At 42.0% G+C, this 19935-nt stretch overlaps 2 protein-coding genes across 2 annotated transcripts; one reads left to right on the forward strand and one right to left on the reverse strand.

Moving 5' to 3' along the window:
* Window positions 1-1088: 1088 nt before the first annotated feature.
* On the forward strand, window positions 1089-7723 carry LOC137915161 (testis development-related protein-like; the record flags this gene model as incomplete). Its single annotated transcript, XM_068758602.1, has 3 exons — window positions 1089-1145; window positions 6397-6512; window positions 7285-7723. Coding segments are annotated over 3 exons (612 nt in total), but the record flags the coding sequence as incomplete, so codon positions are not given.
* A 1143-nt stretch (window positions 7724-8866) lies between these two features.
* On the reverse strand, window positions 8867-19935 carry LOC137915163 (F-box only protein 25-like). Its single transcript, XM_068758604.1, has 10 exons — window positions 19808-19935; window positions 15157-15260; window positions 13242-13291; window positions 13051-13143; window positions 12856-12949; window positions 12055-12239; window positions 11656-11838; window positions 10892-11035; window positions 10046-10072; window positions 8867-9499 (listed from the first exon to the last, which is right to left on the reverse strand). The coding sequence occupies exons 1-10, from the start codon at window positions 19933-19935 to the stop codon at window positions 9410-9412; spliced, it is 1098 nt and encodes a 365-aa protein (XP_068614705.1). The 3' UTR covers window positions 8867-9409.

Below are 19935 nucleotides of genomic sequence, written 5' to 3' on the forward strand. Positions count from 1 at the left end.
CCTCCTCCTCGTTCCATGTAAGAAGTCCTCACAGCTTTGATCATTTTACAAAATGATCTTGTCTTGTGTCTTGTGATTGCCTGTGGAGCAACTTTAAGCCAAATGTTTACATTTTTACAGGCAAATCAGATTTGTTGATGCGTTTATGAGAAGGAATTTACTGATTTGATTGTTTTGCCCTGTGCACGTGGATATGTAAACACAAACATATGAAAATACAGCAAAATGTAATTTTTGTCATTTTTACATGTCAGTGAAAAAGGCCACTTGAGTGGGAAAAGTTCTTCTTCAGAAGGTATACATAAACCAAAAGAGTATGAACTCTAAATAAATTAAGACTAATTCAAACTTAATATGTCTCAGGAATGGAAGTTTAACGTGGCCATGATGACATCAATTTGGACCAAGGCTGGCCAAAGATTAAAATAAGAAATCATTATTTTCCTTTTAAGGCCAAGAATGTGGTTTCAGGAGCAAAGGAACAAACAGTGACGACCCTCCAAGGCAGGAACATTTGGAAGAGTTTGCTCATTTGCTTTTATGCCATTCTGCGGACAGGAAAGGGACAGACCACCGTGTGAAAACAATGAATGTAGATGAACTTCCAGCAAGCTGCTGCTAAATATAGCAAAATTTAGTGCTTACCAAAACAAAAAGCCTCATGTAAAGAAGGAAACACAATGACATGACAATGACTCTTTATAAAGGTTGCATGAAAAAAGTGCTGAGGCTCACAATGGAACCAGAAACAGGTTCATTGTGTTACCAGTGCAGCGTCTGTTCTGTTGCTGAAGGTCATGAAGGTGTTTTCTTTCGTGTTAAAATCTGTGCTCAGTAGCTTCCCCTCATCCAACCACCCCCCTCATCCACCAACCCCACTCCTCCATGCCACCCCCCCCTCTATACCATTCTCCCCTCCATGCCATCCTTCCCTCCATCTCACCCTCCCCTCCATGCCACCCTCCAGACACCGGGAGTTTATATTAATGCTTTAAAGGGCTGCTCAGCATTTTACAGGAAAGCCTTCACACACACACACACACACACACACTGTTGGTGTTGACTCACCTCTGACCTGTGTCTTGTAGGGAAAAGACATAGAAGGCGAGGAAGAGGAGGAGGAAGCTATCTCGACAGTATCTAAGGTAAACAGCAAAACATCATAACTAAACTCTGTTTACACACGACTTATTATTGCCCCCTGAAACACACACAAACTCTGTAATACTATCCTCATCCCAAAACAGACACGTTGGAGCCGTGCGCTCGATGCCGTTCAAAGGAAATGGAAAAAAGGATAAGTCCGCATAGTTTTAAACTTTCCCACACCCAGTGAACTGCAAGACACACTAAGCACACTATTATCTAAATATGCGCAAATCTAGATCAGTGAATGAAAGCCGTGTTGACATGTAACAAATAATGGACAGTTTATCGATCAAAGTGGCCTTAAAACTGATACCAGTGACATGTGTGTTGTGGTGAGTTGTGATTGTGACCCAGACATTTCATGATGTGGCCCTAGATTGTGCGTGACAGCAAAATGCGACCTCTTCTAATCTGTGCCAACAACACGGATGCACTTTAAATGCCTGGATTTTCTGTGTGAACCTGAACTACTCAAAATGCTTTGTCTTTGAACGCTCGCCGCCTTCCTGCCGGACGTCTACGGCATGCGCCGAAGGTGATGCAGGTCACAGGACATATTTTGTGTGCCTGTGTGCAAGGATAGGGCTGCCCATGCTGGAGAAAGGAAGGAAGCTCAGCATTCTTTTGAGGAGCTGGATCTTTTTGGATGGGAACAATAACGGGTGGAAGAAAAACAAGGCTGAAAATAGCTGCAGACTGCGCCGATGCTGTGCAAGGCTACGATCTCTTCCACCATCGGTTTGTTTTATGCTCACGTTAGGACACGCAAATTCCAGTGCAAATGCAAAATTCAGCAAAGCTGTTGCTAAAAATTCGTGATGTCGCAATAAACAATGCATATATATTTTTTTTTTCTGTGACAGTGATTCATTTCCATGTGATCTTTATGTTTTAAAGTTTCAGCACTGAAACAATTCAGCGAAAAATAAAGGAATAGTTTGACATTTTTATAAACATTTCCTCATTATTCACTTTCATACTGAGAGGTAATTCCTTATAGTTGTCTCTATGAATAATAGTCAGCAGCAGGTTAGCTTAGCATAACTATTATTATATATATATATATATTATATCTTGTTTTGGCTTGTTGTTTTATCACTTTTATTTTTTGTTATTTACATGATAGAAACAAATAAACAAATAACTACTGAAAGACCACTGACGTGCTTGTAGGATGCCTAAAAAGCCTGTATTTGTCGTAAGTGTAGGGAATTCCCGTGTTAGATGGGATTCCACGACGTGATTCCACGCCGACGGTTTGGTAAAACCCTACATAAGCAAAGCCGAAATCCAAATGTATTGACCAAATGCAGTTCAACAACAATACCGGTAGATTGATTGGTGACAAAAATTGACCCCTCTCAAATCCGTCCAGGGTCGACTGCAGTCATCTCCGCCTCTCAGACTTTCTTCATTCTCATGCTGGGTTTGTGGCTTTGGAGGTACCGTAGTCACGGGTCAACATTGTTGTTGCAGCATGTTTAATAGTGATTCAGTAGCTACCTTTATTTTACACATTCGACCAATCAGTAACTATATCTATAAAAATATATTTTGCTTTTAGTAAAAGAATAGCGTTGCTCTGAAACAAAGAGAATTCCAGTTTTGTTGGGCCTGACTAATGGATGCAAGGAAAAACAGTTGCCATTAATTATTGTGGTAAAAAGGATTAGATTGACTGATTTGTTTTTTGGAAAATATCAGATTTTTATTTTCAGAGCTTTAAACATGAAGGAAAAAGGGCTCTTACAGAATCAAGAAGAAGAAAGTAAATGTAATTTTATCGTATAATCCAAACCCTGAAGCCGTCTTGGATTGTCTTTACATTGTTCCAAGAACTACTAACTCTGGTTTGGCCCAAATAAAAAAAATGAATGCACCGAGTTAGACGTGAAAATATGAGAGGGATGAATGGCTTTTTAGAGAATAAGCAAGAAAAAACAGTGTTTAGAGCCAAAATGTTTTCACAACTAATGCAGCGGATAAGGTTGGGAATAAGGGTTTCTGTTGGAAAGCATAACAAAGTGGGTACGATTTCAAATTTCATGGCTTCTGCCGCAGTGATTTGATGTTTCATAACCCATTATGAGCTTCTTCTTTTTTTTTTACCTGCTGTTGATCCTGAGTCAGTTTGACATCCTGGATTTGTGCTTCATATTGGATTGATGTCATTTGGAGAAGCTTCCTTGTGCTGCTTCTGAAATTTCATTTCGTTTCTTCCATGAACCGGATATTTCTTCAGAGAAGTCAGCAAGAGAGAGCCTGTACTTGTTCCAAGTGCACGATATATTTTCAAGTAGAGTACACTTACCGGTACTCAATGGTTTTCCCCCCCGTATTCCTAGTTGTAGCGACGTTTTAGCTATGAATTGTACATGTTTAATTAAAGGTGGGGCAGTTGGTCGTGCCGTCGCCTCACAGCGAGAAGGTTCTGGCTTCGATTCCGATCTGTGTTTGCGTGTCCGCCCCGTGCCCGCCTGGGTTTTCTACAGCTTCCTCCCACCAATAAAAACATCCATCTTAGGTAAATTGGTCACTCCAAATTTGTCTGTAGGAGTGAGTGTGTGCATGAGTGGTTGTCTGTCTCTGTGGCGCCCTGCAATGCGCTGGCGACGCCTCCAGGGTGTACCCTGCCACTCGGCCGTAGTCAGCTGGGATTGGCGCCAGCAACACCTGTGACCCACAAAAGCAGCTGAAGCGGCTCTACAATAAAATGGAGGGATATATAACTAAAGCCGTGGCTTTTACAGGACCTCCTTGCTCTTTAAAAAAAAAACACGTTTTGTTGGATCAGACAAACACAGCAGGCGATATGTTCCAAATGCCTATTTAATTACCAAGTTTCCATCTCTGTGGTATGGATGGAAAAAAGTGTGGCTCAGTAAGAGTTCTATTATTCTGCCAGGCATGAATCTGTAGGTAAAGCCCCCCCCCCCCCCCCACACACACACACACCCACGACGAGCCTCAGAGAGCAGCTTGGTTTACCTCCAGTTTGACTGATGCTCGGCTTCATTGTGCTGGGGAGAACAATGAATTCACTCTGAATGGGCACACATGCATGCATGCATTGATTTGCATTGAGGCTCACGAGTCAAAATGATTAGTTTCAGAAAAATAAATCACATTGCAGATATCAGCAAGGAATCGCCATTCCAGCTAGTAAACGTTCAAAGCGCTGGACATAGACTGGCTGCTGTAACTGAGATGAAACATTTATATGGGCTTGTCTTCAGGTGTGTTTGTGACACTGAGAGATGAAATTACAGATGATCAATAATAGCGACTGCCTCCTGTAACCCACTCTATATTTAAGTATGAGAAGCTTGCATAATTGTGAGTCAAACTCTTCTGCATGAGATCATGCTGTATAAACTATGTCATTCGACTGTGCATTATTTCCTGTACTCCGGCTTGCCTTAAACCCACCTGCTGGTTATAACTTCCACAACCTCTGGTCTGCTGCACAGAGAGATCAAACTTGCACGTTGGTGTTTTGCATGTAAGAACAACAACAACAACAAAGAAACCACAAGGTCACAAAAGTTGAGATGCATTCATCACATCATGTTGCAAGTACTGAGAATGTTTGGATAAAGGTAACCTAAGGTCAGCCCAGACGCAAAGCCGAGTAAACATCATAACCTTGGCAATTGACATTGGGAATTCTTCCCAAGCATGGAGAGAAACCGAGCCAAAACTTTGTTCCATGATTAATCTGGAGGTGCAACGTCCGTGCTTGGTGGAAAACTGCACGAGGAGGGAGGCATTCAAAGGTGACGGGGGGGGGGGGGGGGATCCAGGGAGTTTAAGCGGGAGAGGAGAGACTTCCACTGGAATGTGGTGTAACGTTCCTGCCAAGTCGATGCCGCTCAGGTTCTTCCTACGTCCGGCAGTAGTGAGAAGCACACAGCACACATTAATCTGGTGTGTGTGTGTGTGTGTGTATAAGTGCTTTGTTTGGCCATCAACAATACATAAATACAGCAACCAACAAAGGAGACAGACAGATAAAGAGATAAATAAGTAAATAATTAACATTCTACATGTACTAGAAAGTACTGTTTGTTCTGGTGTTTTCACAAGTGCTCACACAGAAGTTGCATTTATGCAACAGGACGTCCAGTTTGTCGAGCGCCAGTCTAAAGTACTCCCACGCTTCAGATGCTCAGAGGTGAAGATTTTCAGCTTGTTTTCTAGAGGAATCGTGCAGGAAAATCCCATGAGGTCCAGTGAACCGTCCCGTAACCCCCCCGCTAAGGTCTGGGCAGTCAGATGCCTCAAATTACAGACTCACGCAGGCTGAAGAACTCTGTTCCGGTCACGTTTTTATTAAAGTGAGAAATGTTAACAATCTTGTGATGCATTTAAATTTTATTTATCTGAACTTTAACCACTTTATCTGTCTTCCAGAAAGCTTTCACGCAAATGAACATGCTACAATAAACTCTTAATCTCTAAATACTTTCCCTTCAGTCCATAAAAAACATCCTCAAAGGAAAACTTCATAACAAGATGGAAGCACAAACGCACACACACACACACACAAAGATCACATGTAAATGTTTTTTCACACGTGTCGCTGTTTAGCGTTATAGTGACATTTAATATGCTATTCAACAGCTACAACGGACTCTGTTGAAAAATTAGAAAAACATGATGAATAAATGTGTGCTTTTTATTTTAAGATATTTATTATTCATTTCTGAGTTTAAGCTTCTGGACAGCAGATTAATTGCAGCACTTGTCGGACATGCTAACAGCTATGCTTGACACATTCCAGTTGTAAATTTTGTGCTAAGCTGATTGTCTGGTGACAGTAAGGCCGTATTTAGGAATACGAACACGAGATAATTATTCGCATTGTCTCAATTTTTTAGGAAAAGTATGTTTCCAAACTATTCCTTGAAGGAAGGAAAAAAGAAAAGAAAAACAGAGTGCACCTGATTAGATATGATGAAGGGACGATAGATCTGTAGAAGATGTAGCTTCAAGGGAGGCCTTCAGAATTTCCAAAAAATGCACATTCATCAATCTGGACACGAGGCTTCTTTTCTAAATTCCTGTAAAGCTGGCTTTATGAGATGAGCCTCCTCAGGGATGATAAGTCACCGTTTTCTCACGGCAAGAAGGTCTGGAATTCAAATCCACCTGAGGATCTGAGACATTTATGTGTTGGGTTCACACACACACACACACACACACACGAGTTTGAAATCCAATTTCTCATTTGCTGGTTTCTGTCAGGAGGCCCGGGTGAAAAAGATCATGTCCAAGAAAGAGAGAAAGGAGAAGAAGATGCTCTCTTCCCAAGATGATGAATGCCTATTGCTGACTGGGATTAAGCAGCCTGCCCACAAAGGGTGAGGTCACACACACACACACACACACACACCATCAATTAATCATGCGCTCGCTGTGTTTTCACATGAAGACGTTTCATCACAATACAATTCATTAAACATCCAATTTCTAGATATTTTCTCATTGCTTTTAGCATCTAATTAAAAATTGACATGATGAAAACAGGACACTGCAAGTTTTTTTTTTTAAACTAAATACTTCTTACCAGTGATGTGACTAGAAATTGGTGTCATCATTAGTCTGGCCTTCCCATTGTCCACTCCACGCCGCCACACTTCCATGTCACATTCCCCCACGTTTTCCAGGTATCTGGGCCCACTTCAACAATTCATACAGTCACAAGGCTTTGCAAAGCAGACACAAAAGACGGGGTGTAAAGATGCTGGTGTTTTTACCAGCGTGGTGTTCTGAACCCCCCAGGTTCAGAACACCAGGGGAGGGGGGGGGGGGGGGGGTTACTCAGAGGGCATAATGGTGAAATGAGACTAGCGGAATACTTGGTTATTATATATATTTCTTGGTTAGAAATAAGGGAGTCATGTATGACCACTTGTACTCGTTAATGTTCGATGGATCGTCTTTTTGCCAGCAGCTATTGTCTTAAAGAACCTTTGAGGAAGTGGAACGGAAGTGATGCGATAAGCAACTAGGAATATACAAAATAATATCTATACAATGGCTTGGGGTCAGGTGAACGTCTCACTCTTGTGTGGTGGTGAAAACATTCACCCTGAGCACCTGTTTTTTATATGATTTTGTATATCTCTTAAGGTCTCACAAAAAACTCAAGGATGATGAGAAGGAGAAGGAAAAGAAGGACAAGCCAGAGAAGAGCCATTGTTTCTGGGAGACTGTTACCATGACTATGAGGCAGATTTCACCCACCAAAAAGCTGGAGAAGATGGAGGGCTGGGAACCGCCCTGCTTGGAGAACATCGCCGAGACTGGGACAGACGAAGCCCCGGTGGATAGGAGCGAGAAAGGTGACTTGCCAGTGTCCTTCACTGACTCGCTAGGCCTCCCTTTGGAACTGGCTTCCTGGGCGGGCCAGGGTCTGGAGGAGGACTCCTCCCGCTATGCTAACCTGTCGGATTCCAAGGATTTGCCGGCCGGCGTCAAGTGGACGGCCCTCGCCAAAGTCAAGCTGGCCGGCATCAGCAGAATGAGCAGGGGGATCGTGTCGGAGAGCACATGGGAGGGGTTTAAATAGAGCCATTTTTTAAATCTTTAATGACCCCTCTCCTCTTCAACAGGATGAAGACCTAAACCAAATCTCTTCCGGTCTCTGTAGTTGAATTCTGGATTATGGGATTTCATTTTAAATCACTGGCGTATGCTGTAAACTAGAAATAAAAGCCTTAATCTACTGTAATATACTCGCTCTGTGATTCGTTGCACAATTCATAGATGATTCTATATTTTATACCCTCTACTGAACTATGCAGCAACAGCAACTCATCTTCTTCAGCAATCGATGATTGTGTTTGCAGTGAGAGGCGAGGTGGACAGGAAGCAAGCGTCTGCATGGACGTCTGTTTCAGTGAGTCACAGCTGGCATCACAGAGGAGGACTGGTGTGTTGCTGCTGTGCTGGGAGTGTGTGGCGCTGATACATGGGGGGGGTTGTTAAAAATGAAAGCAACCTCAGACTCTTAAGTTGCTCCTTGTGTCTCTTTGCCTCTGCACCATTTATCAGTAGAATGACACCGTGTGTGTGTTTTGTTGTTTTTGGGACCTTTCAACCAAACAAAATCGCCCTCTGTTCATCAGTTTCGTCAACCCAACATACGTCACCAGATCGGCTGTTAAGTGACCTCCTGGTTTCCAGTTGCAAACCAGTGACCCTTGATAGTGTCACCAACAAGGAAAACACTTGTAGCCGGTCAGTTCCACTGCGCATGTCTGTGTGGGACGGAAGCAACTCTTAAAGTGAGTGAGACACTCGATGCTTCTGGTCTTTCTTTCCTCTTGTTTAAATCGGTCTGGCATGAAGTCCACTTCATTGTACACAGGTACAGGTCCACCTTTATGGATTCCTGTACCCTTTAAAATGTGGTTGCATTTGATCAGGCAAAATAAATATTCAGTTGGACTGTCTGGATCTGATTATTTGTTCCTTTCATCAGATGATTACAGAAAGTGCAAAATATATTTTTAAACAGCGAACAAAACTCAGATATTCTCTGTAATGCACAGTAAAATGAACATGAATTGGGTTTTGAAGAAATATTTATTATTATTTAGAGATAGTTCCATAAAAGTAATAACAGTAATACCAGTAACAGCAACAACAAAAATATTTTTTTTACAAAAGTCGGAGTAAGAATACAAAATGTTTTTCTTATAAATATTTTTTTTTTTCGTATTTACTCTGTCCGTTGACAGCTGGGACAAAAGACAACTTTGACATTATTTTCTTCCAGTGTTACTTCCAGTGTACACAGAGCATTAGCAAAAAGACAACACACAGAATGTAAACACAGACTCTAGTGTGACATGCATTCAATTACGGCAGGAAAAGACCACCATTTAACCCGTCACAAGACAACAACAATAAACACACGCTTCATATTATTCTGCCATGCTGCAAATGTCTTCCCTTGCGTCAGTTTCTCAAGAAAACACGACACAAGTCCTTTCGCCAGCTGTCAAGAACACCTATTTATTCTGAAGGCGAGAAATTAAAATAAAAAAAAACCCACAACTAACATTTGAAAAATCGTAAATCATGTTTAGTCTCTTTTACATTATATATAGAAACATACGTGCAAAAGGAAATAAAGACAGAGTCGTATGTGCAGCCCTTTGGATTTGGGTACATGAAACTGAGGTCTTGAAGAAACCGTTGAGGTGGCGGTGAGGGGAAACGGATGCTCCGCTTAAAAAACACGGAGGATCTAGAATTTGAAGAGGTTAATAAAGTGCTGTGGAGAGATGGGGATCAGGCAGCTGTCTGGGTCGATGGCCGTGCATGGATGGCCCCAGTCCTGGAACACGACAAACAGAATGTTAGAAAGATGGGCCAAGGAGGCCGGCGGGGCCGCCAGGCATGCAGCTAACTGCTAACATATCATCAGCTGTTCATGAGATCAAACGCAGTGAACTTATTAAGCAAATAGGGATTTATGTGCTACTAAATTAAAATTCCCTGCATCAAACAAAGTAGTTCAAACGTCGAGATAGCTTTGCTATTTTTAAGTTGAACTTTAGAAGGGTTTGAAAATGTGAAAAAAACACGAGAGGATTTGACACATGCTCCACGACACACGATGATAATTTACAAATGGCTGGTGTGACCTCATCATGAACGCCGGCGTCCGCAGAGAAACATTTGTGCTCAACTAAACGACAGCATCGATAGAAGGTCGCCAACACGGAGAGCAGCAAATCGTGCTGGCATTAAGTGAAACCGTGAACGGTACGGGACAAAGATGAACACATGGGAGAAAGCTCAATTATGAATCAGATCGTCTGGGAAACATAAAAGAGATTAGCAACGAGGGAACACAGAGGCTCGAAGGGACTGGAAATACCTTGAACAACAAAGTCAGGTGGCGATCCTTGGGGAATCAGGGAAATAAGGAACCAGGGAAGGAAGCAGGAAGGAAGGGAGACCAGCAAAAAGAGGGGTACAAAGAGGGCAGTGGTTAAAACACATAGGGACCCACTGAAGGAGATTATGGGATAAATACTCCCATAATACTAGTCTTCCTCAGAGGTCATTAACAAAAACTCTTTGCCTTCTAGTTGGCTGATGATGAGATGTCACTGAGGACACGCATCAGTTGTTTGACCTCCGTCTGTCTCATGCGCATGTATGACTAAAGAAATTCACAGTATCCATTGTTGACAGCAGAGATTAGATTACCTTTGCCATTTTCTGCTGGTGACTAAACGCACCACTATTGTAAAAGTGAAGCTGCATCATCTCACACTGACCTGACATTTCATTTGTAATTGGTCAAAGTGGAATGGGAATGTCAAGGCGGATTTTTCAGGAAGCCAAATCTACGGTACAGAGTTGGGATTTGTGCTTTCAAGAGACAGACATCACTGTGAGATTGGAGCGAAGTTTACTTCCCCAAGCGCCAAATGATCAAGGATGTTTTGTCTATTCGGCAAAGGAACAAGAAACAGACTCTGATGTCTGACCCATGTGCAGTTTCACTGATACTAGGTCTGTGAGAAGCACCTCTTTATAAAGTACACAAAGTCATTTATTCTACAAAAACCTAACAATTACAGACGAAAACCAATCTATTAAAAATGATTAGGTTGTTATTTTCCTAAAAGGTAATGTGCAACCGATCATTTACCACTGATAGCTACTGGTTATTTCTAATGTGGTACAAATGTGTGTTGCTGGTGTGTTTGTTTACCTTCCAGAAGAGGATATGACAATGCTTGCAATAATACAACGTGTCGCCGTACTGTTCCTTCTTTGGGTGATGCTTTTGCAGGGTGAAGTACATCAGCTTCCAGTCCACATTGTCGCTCTTCGTTAAGGCCAACTTGTCAGAGAACTACACGTGGATGGAAGCGCAGAATTAAGGTACTGCTGAACACAGGGCAGTAAAGTGCAATAAGATCTAATGCTGAGTGGGAGCTTATATAACGTGTATATGATAGTATATACTGTGTATCTTAGGGCGAGAGATTCGTCGAGAAAAAGAGACAATTGAGGAAATACTGCTCTCTCTTGGTCAAACTTGTGAACTACTCAGCCGCCCTTATCCTTTAAGAAAAGGATATTTTGCAGAATGTTGAGGACGACGGTGACGGTGAGGTGGCTGAGCGGGTTGTCCTATGATCGAGAGGTTGGCGGTTTGAATCCCGACTCCCGCACATGTGCACACTGTCTTGTGTCCTTGGGCAAGACACTTCACACACGTTGCCTGTGTGAATGCAGTGAGCGAGTGAATGTCGGTGGTTGTCAGGAGGGCCGACGGCGGCGATTTGTCAGCCTACCCCAGGCACCGCCACCAAAGTATGGAGTGAATGAATAATGCAATGTAAAGTGTCTTTGAGTGTGTAGAAGCGCTATATATATTATTTTTTATTACTATTCCAAACAAAATTAATTAAAACAAAACATGAACTTTCTTTGCCTTGTTAAATTCAGTCATTTGTGTTATTTTCTCACCTTCTTGTCTGAGAAGTGGTAGTAGCAGAGTTTCTTCCACACCAGCGTGTCCTCGCTGAGGACTTGGAGAGTGGGCGTGGCCTGTCCCAGGTTAACGACGTCATGGGCATCGGACAACTTGAAGAGGATCTTGATTTGCATGTGTAGGGGCAAGTCGTTGAATGACATCCCGCTGTACATTTGCTGAAGTGACAATTAGGAGCAACACGTTAAAGTCAGAGCGAGACTCAACAATCATTCCAATAAAAAAGTGTTTTTCTAATTACATTTCTAAGTAATGATTATTAAACTAATATAAATTAGGTGCTCTAGAATGGTTTGTATAATTCATGTTCCTCACTCATCTTAAATCTATTCTGGAGGTGCTTTTCGGGAAAAACGCTGATGCGTCCTATATACCTCGTGGATCTGGAGGCTGTCGAGCTGCTGCTGCCATATGAGAATGTTCTCTTGTCTGCACAGCCAGATGTTGATGTTCCCCACCAGGACACACCTGCCAGCGTGGATCATCAGATTCTGCAATGTTGAGTTCAGATTGTGCAGCAGCTCCCTGATGAGGCCAGGATTGTATTGGTCCTCGAGAACTAGTGTCAAAATGTCAACAAAGGAACACAAGCAGTGAAACTGCGACAACATGAACAAATACTACTCGAATGTGTACTAGGCATAACCAAAAAAAGATTGCAGAAAACTACAAACTAGTATTGAAACTAGCTTTGAAGTAGAAGAGTACATATCTCTGCAAAACATTCCCGACTCTGCATTTGGATACTTCTCTTCCTGAAAATCTAACCGCCTCCCCCGACACTTGAGAGTTTAAAATGCCTCGGAAGTCCAATAGATTTTCGGAATTCGAACACACGAGTGGAGCCGAGGCGAACCGAAGACACGTGGAAGAAGGTGGAGTAAATGGGCATTTATCTGATGCGTAGGAACGGATGAATCTAGTTTTCATTATTTCTTTTGGGAAATATAGTTTCAGTTTTCAAACAATATAATGGTACGAATTATGTTCGAGAACCGAGGTTCCACTTCCACTGTTTTCAACACTCCACAGTTTAAACTGCATGACTTTATCATACAAGTTCTAGATATGCAGACGAGAATCTGTCCATCAGGCAGAGCACACTGGTCCTACTGGTTCTGGGATTAGTGCAATACCAGTCCTGTCACTAAACTGATTCTTCCAAGTCTCTTTACCTTTTTGTACAATCTTTTCCAGTATATTGAAATAGTTTTTCTGGGCAGCTCCACTCAAACTGGGCAGCTCAGACTTGGCTATTATCTGGAAAAGCTGTGAGAAATAGAAAGGGAAAGAAAGAGGAATATTTTCAGTTATGCCACCTGTCAAACAACTTCAATTATTGATCTATATGTGCAATCATTATCACTCACTTTCCCGACATAGTTGAACCTTCTCAAGTCCTTAATGGCACTGGAGAAGTCTAGACGGTTGAGAGCCTCGCCAAGTGTGGAATATCCATGACGCTAAACGTTAAAAATGCAGTTACACACAAATCCATTTAATCAAATAATTATTTACCAAATATATCTGGAACCATTCTACCGATGGCCACATCACGTACCTCCTTTGTGCTGCCTCGCAGCACGTAGATCCATTTTTCCCTGAAAACAACTGGACAAGAGAAAACTTTATTTTCCACCTAGTTAGTCATAGTACAAAATATTGCTTTGCAGCTTGAGCTAAATCCTAAATCGGAATCACTAAAGACTGCACAGATGCAGGAGAGTGTGGTGGCGCAGTGGGTCGCACTGTTGCCTCACAGCAAGAAGGCCCTTGGCTCAATTCCACCTGGGGCCTTTCTGTGCCCAGTTTGCGTGTTTTCTGTGTGGGTTCTCTCTGGTTCTCTGGCTTCCTCCTACCTCCATGAAGCATGAAGCTTCTGTGAAATGGTCACTATAAATGTGCGTCTGTCTCTCTACGCCGCCCTGCAATAAACTGGTGACTTATCCTCCTGCCTGGTGTCTGGAATAGGCTCCAGGATAAATCCGTGACCTGGGTTCGGATAAGCGGCTGAAGATGAGGCAATTACGGATTGTAACCTTCAAGAGAATGAATGAATGAATGCATAGATCCACTTTGGTGTCCAAATTGCAGTAATTAAATGTATACTTTCATGATAATCTAAGGTCAAACTGGGACAGACAAACTGCTGCTGCCCTTTAAGGTTAAAATCAATGGCAAATGGTTGCAGACAAGCACGGCAATCATATTTATCATATTTAAATCAATGACCAATCACAATAATGACCCAAAGCCCCTTGGTTTTTTTTATTTTGTACCTCTCCTGTACTGTAGAAATCCAAACTGAAATTTTGAAAACGGCTGTAGCAAAGACAAAATTAGAATTAATCATCTTCTAAATGAATCAAGAATTTGTTGAGATGGGAAGACTCAAAGGAGATGGCATGCGATGACCCAATCTTGAAAGGGAAAATGGCCGATGGAATGTCAGATCGGTATGACATGTCAGAGATTACGTCCTGCTGACAATCAGGCCAAACAGATGGGACATCAGATGCCAGCATCCCTCACAGCTCCATTGTAGTTTCAGGGTCAGAACGCCTGGTTAGTGGCCTGTCTCACTCCAGTGCAAATCACCAAGGTAACTATGCTACACACCTAAGTCTCACCTCCCAAGCGGGTAATAGCAGTATTGTAGACATAAACCTGTAAAATAAAACAAGCCTACTGGCTTAGAAATATCTAAGAGTGAGAATACATCGAAGAAGCACAGTAATTCAAAGGGAAACGCAAATGTAATGATAGTCAGATTACTTCATAAAGTCACATGGTTCTTTTCATCCAGTTTTAACATGCCCTCCAGATGTGTTTGCCAGCTGCACTTGTGCTGCTTTAATCCTGGATTGATCATTCTCACATACTCTCAGTTTGCAAATATGCGACTTTGCTGCCATAAAATGGATCACAGCAAACGTTCGTCTCTTTCTCTGTTAACTCATTCATGGATAGACTGTAAACGTTAATTTACTGCATTCCTATGTATCTGCAAATGGGCACTCAGCAACAGCATGACTGAATGGAAGAGTTAAGCAACACAACTGGGATGGTTAGATGAAGAAGTGTGTTCCTCTGGAGGCCACATGTACAGACCCATAAATGTGCTGTCGTTAGTGACAACACAAGCCACAAACAGAACTCCATTATGAGTTCCCCATGAGGTCTATACACTTACAGACTCCCTGGAATGAAACTATAATAGTTTATGGCCTTCAAAAGAGAAAACACGGTGCCAGCTGGGGTTTAATTGTTTGAATAAATACTACCACAACACTGGAGGAAGTATGGTACAACGGGCATGAAATGCCAAAATAAAATTCTATCTCTATTTTCACCAAAATAAATGGATTTATCCACAAGATTGAGCATCTGCATCGCATCACAAAGCATCTGCGCAGCCATGATTTATATCCGACATCTTAACACCCATTGATTTCTTGCCCCGTGTGTGGACTCACATTGAGATTTGGTGTTACTGTTGTATAGCTCTTTGTTCTTCTTTGTGCTGGCCAGCTCACACATGTCCCCAACAAACAGATTTTCTTCATTTTCCGTAGAGAGACTGTTTGGACAGATCAAGAACAAGAACAAGAGGAATTTATTAATGACATGCATGCAAGTGGCACCAGAGTTACCATGTAATTACAATGTGCTGTAAAGTGTAAAGCGTTCATTGGTTGGGCCTCGGGCTGGGAAGTGGAGAAGTCCACCAACATTACAAGGACAATAAAATATTATCTTAATCTCTTAATCTTAATCAGATGTATTTTGCACAAATCTGAATATTCTTAAAGCTGAGCTAGACCTGACGGGAGCCAGAAAGGTCAAGATGCGACATTAAAATGGCAGAGGGTCAGTAACGATACAGGAAACACAGCAGACATTTACCTCATTCCTGGAGGAGATCAAGGCGTGGACGAACCTCATTCATTCATTCATTGTCCCAACCGCTTAATCCATTATCCCGAGCCAATCCCAGCAGTCAACGGGCGAGAGGCAGAGGACACCCTGGACAAGCCGCCAGTTGCAGGGCAACACAGACCAGCCACACACACCTATGGGCAATTTAGTGTCACCAATCAGCCTAGGCTGCACGTTTTTGGTGGTGGGAGGAAGCCGGAGAACCCGGAGAGAACCCGCGCAGACACGGGGGGAGAACATGCAAACTCCTCACAGAATGGCCTACAAGTCGGAGACGAACCCGCGACCATCTCGCTGTGAGGCAACAGTGCTTACCACTGCGCCACCGAGCCACCAGGATGAACCTCAATTTCCTGCAATTAAATAGCTCCAAAACCGAAGCCATCCTTATTGGCACGCTTCGCCAGATTCATCCCTCTCATCTACAGTTACCAACCACTATGAAATGACTTCATAGTGTATTGTATTCAGCTAGACTGTGTGTTTCTGCGTCCTGAACACGCTTACTCCACACAGACCGTCTTGCTATGAGGCATCAGCGCTTGTTCAGAATATGCAGCTGACAAATCAAAACTAAAGTCTTGACATCAAAGGATCCGACGTCCATCTGGCTGTCTTTTTTTGATACTTTTTTTTTAATGTAATTTCTTTTAAAATATGTTAACAATATAAAGGAAAATAAAAATTGAAAAGCACTCAGACCTCTGCCAAGCAGCTCATTCCTCTCTTAATTGGATTTACACCGTCCACATGGTGATCTGGATCATCATCAAAAGGTTATGAATTGTTTTTGATCTTTACACACCAACCATGAAAAGTAAAAGTGAATCAGAGTTGATGTGGATCATTAACTGATTTTTAAATCCGTAAATTGACTTTTGACCGTTAAAATGTTATATTTTTCTAAATCAGATCCAGAAGACATTTTGCAAATTGGACTCCACTATATGACTGTGATTTTTGGAGAGTGAATTAAATGCATATTTTAGAAGCTATTACTTTTTTGAAAAAGCCTCCATTAAGTGGGGAAAATACAGATTTCTTTGTATCGCGACAGTATCCACAACCCAATCCGGATTAAATTCGGTGGTGAGATAGAGGTCCCCATCCTACATGCCTGTGTCAAATTCCATACACATCGGTCAATAATCATCAGAGACACTGAGGAATAAATTTTGAAGCTCCATTGACTGCAATGTTAATGAAAACTTCATCAAGATCCCTCCGTAAAAAATTTAGTTATGTTGCTAACAGACAGACAGACAGACAAACAATCCAACAGCGGTGATTACAAAGACAACCACATCTGATCAATGAATACACATACTCAGAGCGGGGAATCATTTTGTCAATGGATTGATTTCTCGAGTCATTTTTTACGACCCAAAATATCAAATATTTCCTGATCATTGCTCCTCAAAATTTGGGCATTTGCTGCTCTAACGGTCAAATAAACTGTAATCCAGTTGGACTGGAAGTAAGAAATAAGCATCTATGGGCCTCATATAAAATCACAGCGTTCACTGAAAACAGATCTGTTACTCTGCTAAATTCTCTTCACGTGCGTTTGAGAACAAATGGAGAAGAGCTGAAGAATGTCTCAGTCACCATCCGGCTGATGTCAGCACAAAAACATTTGAGCTCATATAAGTTTGGCTCCATCTTATTTTTTTGGTTTGAACATAAAGTTAACCAGTTTGAGATGAATAGGCTCTGCGTTTAACCCTCATCTCTAACCATTCATCCAATTGCAAAAGTATACACTCAAACACACATGCGAGACCAGTGATCTGCCACGATTTAAAAATGAGGAATGCAAACCTGCTTTTGTTGTACTTGCTGCATCCAGAGCCCTCCGAGCCAAAAGCAGACCTCACACAACACAACATTAGCAAAGCACATTAAATTAGACTGTTTCAATCAGCTTCAGATGAATGAACCCTCGCAGGGAGTAGGCCCTTATTCACAGCAGCTGTCGCTAAATTTACCAGAATCTGACACATTAAGAGACAGCATTAGCATGATGTCAGGAACAACATGAGTTTATCTCCTTGTGTGTAACGCTGTCTAACATGCCGGGCATGCATGCATGCATGTGCTGCTTCTTCTGAGTGAGGCTGCATTTAGAGAGCGGCCAAGTTAATAGATAAGATAATAGCTGCTTGCTTTTTTTCATAAGAAGATTGCTGGAAAAAAGCTCATGTGAGATTCTGTTGAATTGCAAGGTTAGCTGAGAGACAGGGCGACACTGTGACATGAGGGAGATATCACCAACAGGCACCCCGATGCCCATCAATACCAGTCAGACACCACACACACTGTCTGAGCATGAGTCAGTCTCCCAACAACACGCTCACGAACCCGTGAGCCATGAGCCCGCCTCACTGTGCCTGATTGGATCGTTAGGACGATGATGCTTCTCACCTCTTTCAGCGAGGGCCACATGAGAAAGTGTAAGGGTAATACCTCACTAATCTGTGGCAATGCACGGCAGGTTTGGTGGTGTTGCCATGGGCAGATTGGTACATTTTATTACTGTATTATTGTCAAGCAGTATTCTTTTTGATTAATAGAGAAGAAGCCATATCGTGCAGGTATTATTACGAGCAGCCATCGATGTAGCGTTATACTCTTTTGAAAAGTCTACATTCAAGCAGCCAAACAAGTTGGTCAGACAGTTTATTCATGGATCTTCTTCTCCCCAGATGTTGTACCGAAAAACCTAATACAATTATTGTATTTTTTTTTTGCTAAATACATGTAGCTGCATTGAATTATTAAGACGCTGCTAGAAGCCGCAATGCGCTGGCGTCTCAGCCGGGGTGTGCCCCGCCTCCCGCCCGTTGTCAGCTAGCCCAGGCTGCAGCAACACCCGTGAGCCGCAACGAGAAGATGATCGACTCATCTACCAGAAAATTGATGGATGCATGGATGGCTGGATGGATGCTGCTAGAAGCCAGCAGTAGTTGCTAGTTACACCCAAAACTGATTCCATCCATCCGTCCATCCAAATGAATTTTATTACTTTGTTGTAATGAGGATGGACGCCTTTAGAATTCTAATGAAACGCATTACATAACAGATGACTTAAAGTCATCAGATTAAGATTACCAGAACAATCAGAACAAAGAAGTGAAGAAATACAAATTCAGGTGACTCATAAAGAAAAACAAATGTGAATGTGAGTCGCCTGAATGTGGCGACTCATTGCCAGCTGGCCTGTTCCCCAAAATTAAACAAATTCCCTGCAAATGAGAAAGTGAGCTCTCCCAACCATGCTTTTTGGTTCTATTGTTTTCATAAAACATTCAGTGTTACAAGAGTTATATTACAACCGGGTTGCATGCCATGTGTTCAAAAAACAAAGAGCATGTGTTATTGCTTTAAGGCTATATTTTTGCAGAAGAAATTCAACCTCCATACTTCAGATATTTTCACATCAAAGATAAAACATCCTTATAAATATTCATCTTTTTTGTTAGCAGGAACGACTGACAAGTTGATTTTGTGAAATGACTCCCCTTTTAACCCAACCCCATTCTCTAGTCTGCAGGCTGCGATGGTGGGATGCGAAGCGCCTCAGCAAAGACTGGCCCTGATACCATGTGACTGAATCTTTACTTTACCTTTGCAATTAAATGATCTGACCTTATCAGTACAACTACATAAGAGGCCCCCATGAGAGGGCCACTGGCGTCACTGCGTACCCTGCGTCCTCACATTTTCCTCAATTTATAACACATTTCCACAAACAGTAACAAGTTAAAGTTTGACTGTGTCAGTATCCTGCAGAAAATATGGTTTGCTGCTCGGCATTAGCAATGGAGTAATTTATTTTTATTTGTATTGTTACATGTCGATGATTTATGTACCAAGGACTTTCAACGGAAACAAGACCGCAAAGGGCTTTTTGAAATGCTCCTCTTAGACAGGATGTTTGACTGTACTTGTACTGTAACAGATGCTACTGTTTGACTGTACTTGTACTGCTCCAACATTCTGTCCAATAATATATTCATCATCATCACATGAGTAATAACAATAATAATTCGACAAACTCACTTTAAAATGTTGAATTTGGTCATTGAAGAGTGTGATTTTGACTGATTATGTAAAGACGTAAACAGATCTCGCAAGAAAATGAGATTTAAGGAAGATACTGTTAACGGATATAAATAGGTGTCTTACTCTTCTAAGTGTATTTCTCTTTTGTTCTCTCCCAATTCATGTCCGTACAAGAAAATCCTCTTCCAGCCATGCTCTGTCTTGGTCCAGTTCCAACCAGGTGACCTCCAGTCCTTGCCCAAGAAAGGCAT

The sequence above is a fragment of the Brachionichthys hirsutus genome, unplaced genomic scaffold, assembly GCF_040956055.1.
Source record: "Brachionichthys hirsutus isolate HB-005 unplaced genomic scaffold, CSIRO-AGI_Bhir_v1 contig_321, whole genome shotgun sequence".
Taxonomy (NCBI): Eukaryota; Metazoa; Chordata; class Actinopteri; order Lophiiformes; family Brachionichthyidae; genus Brachionichthys; species Brachionichthys hirsutus.

Excerpts from the sequence above, each read along its gene's own strand:
- LOC137915163 (XM_068758604.1), bottom strand. The coding sequence starts at position 19,935 with ATGCCTTTCTTGGGCAAGGACTGGAGGTCACCTGGTTGGAACTGGACC. Across the intron at positions 13,144-13,241 it reads TGCGAGGCAGCACAAAGGAG|CGTCATGGATATTCCACACT; the intron begins GTACGTGATGTG and ends TTTAACGTTTAG. Across the intron at positions 11,839-12,054 it reads ACAGCCTCCAGATCCACGAG|CAAATGTACAGCGGGATGTC; the intron begins GTATATAGGACG and ends TTGTCACTTCAG.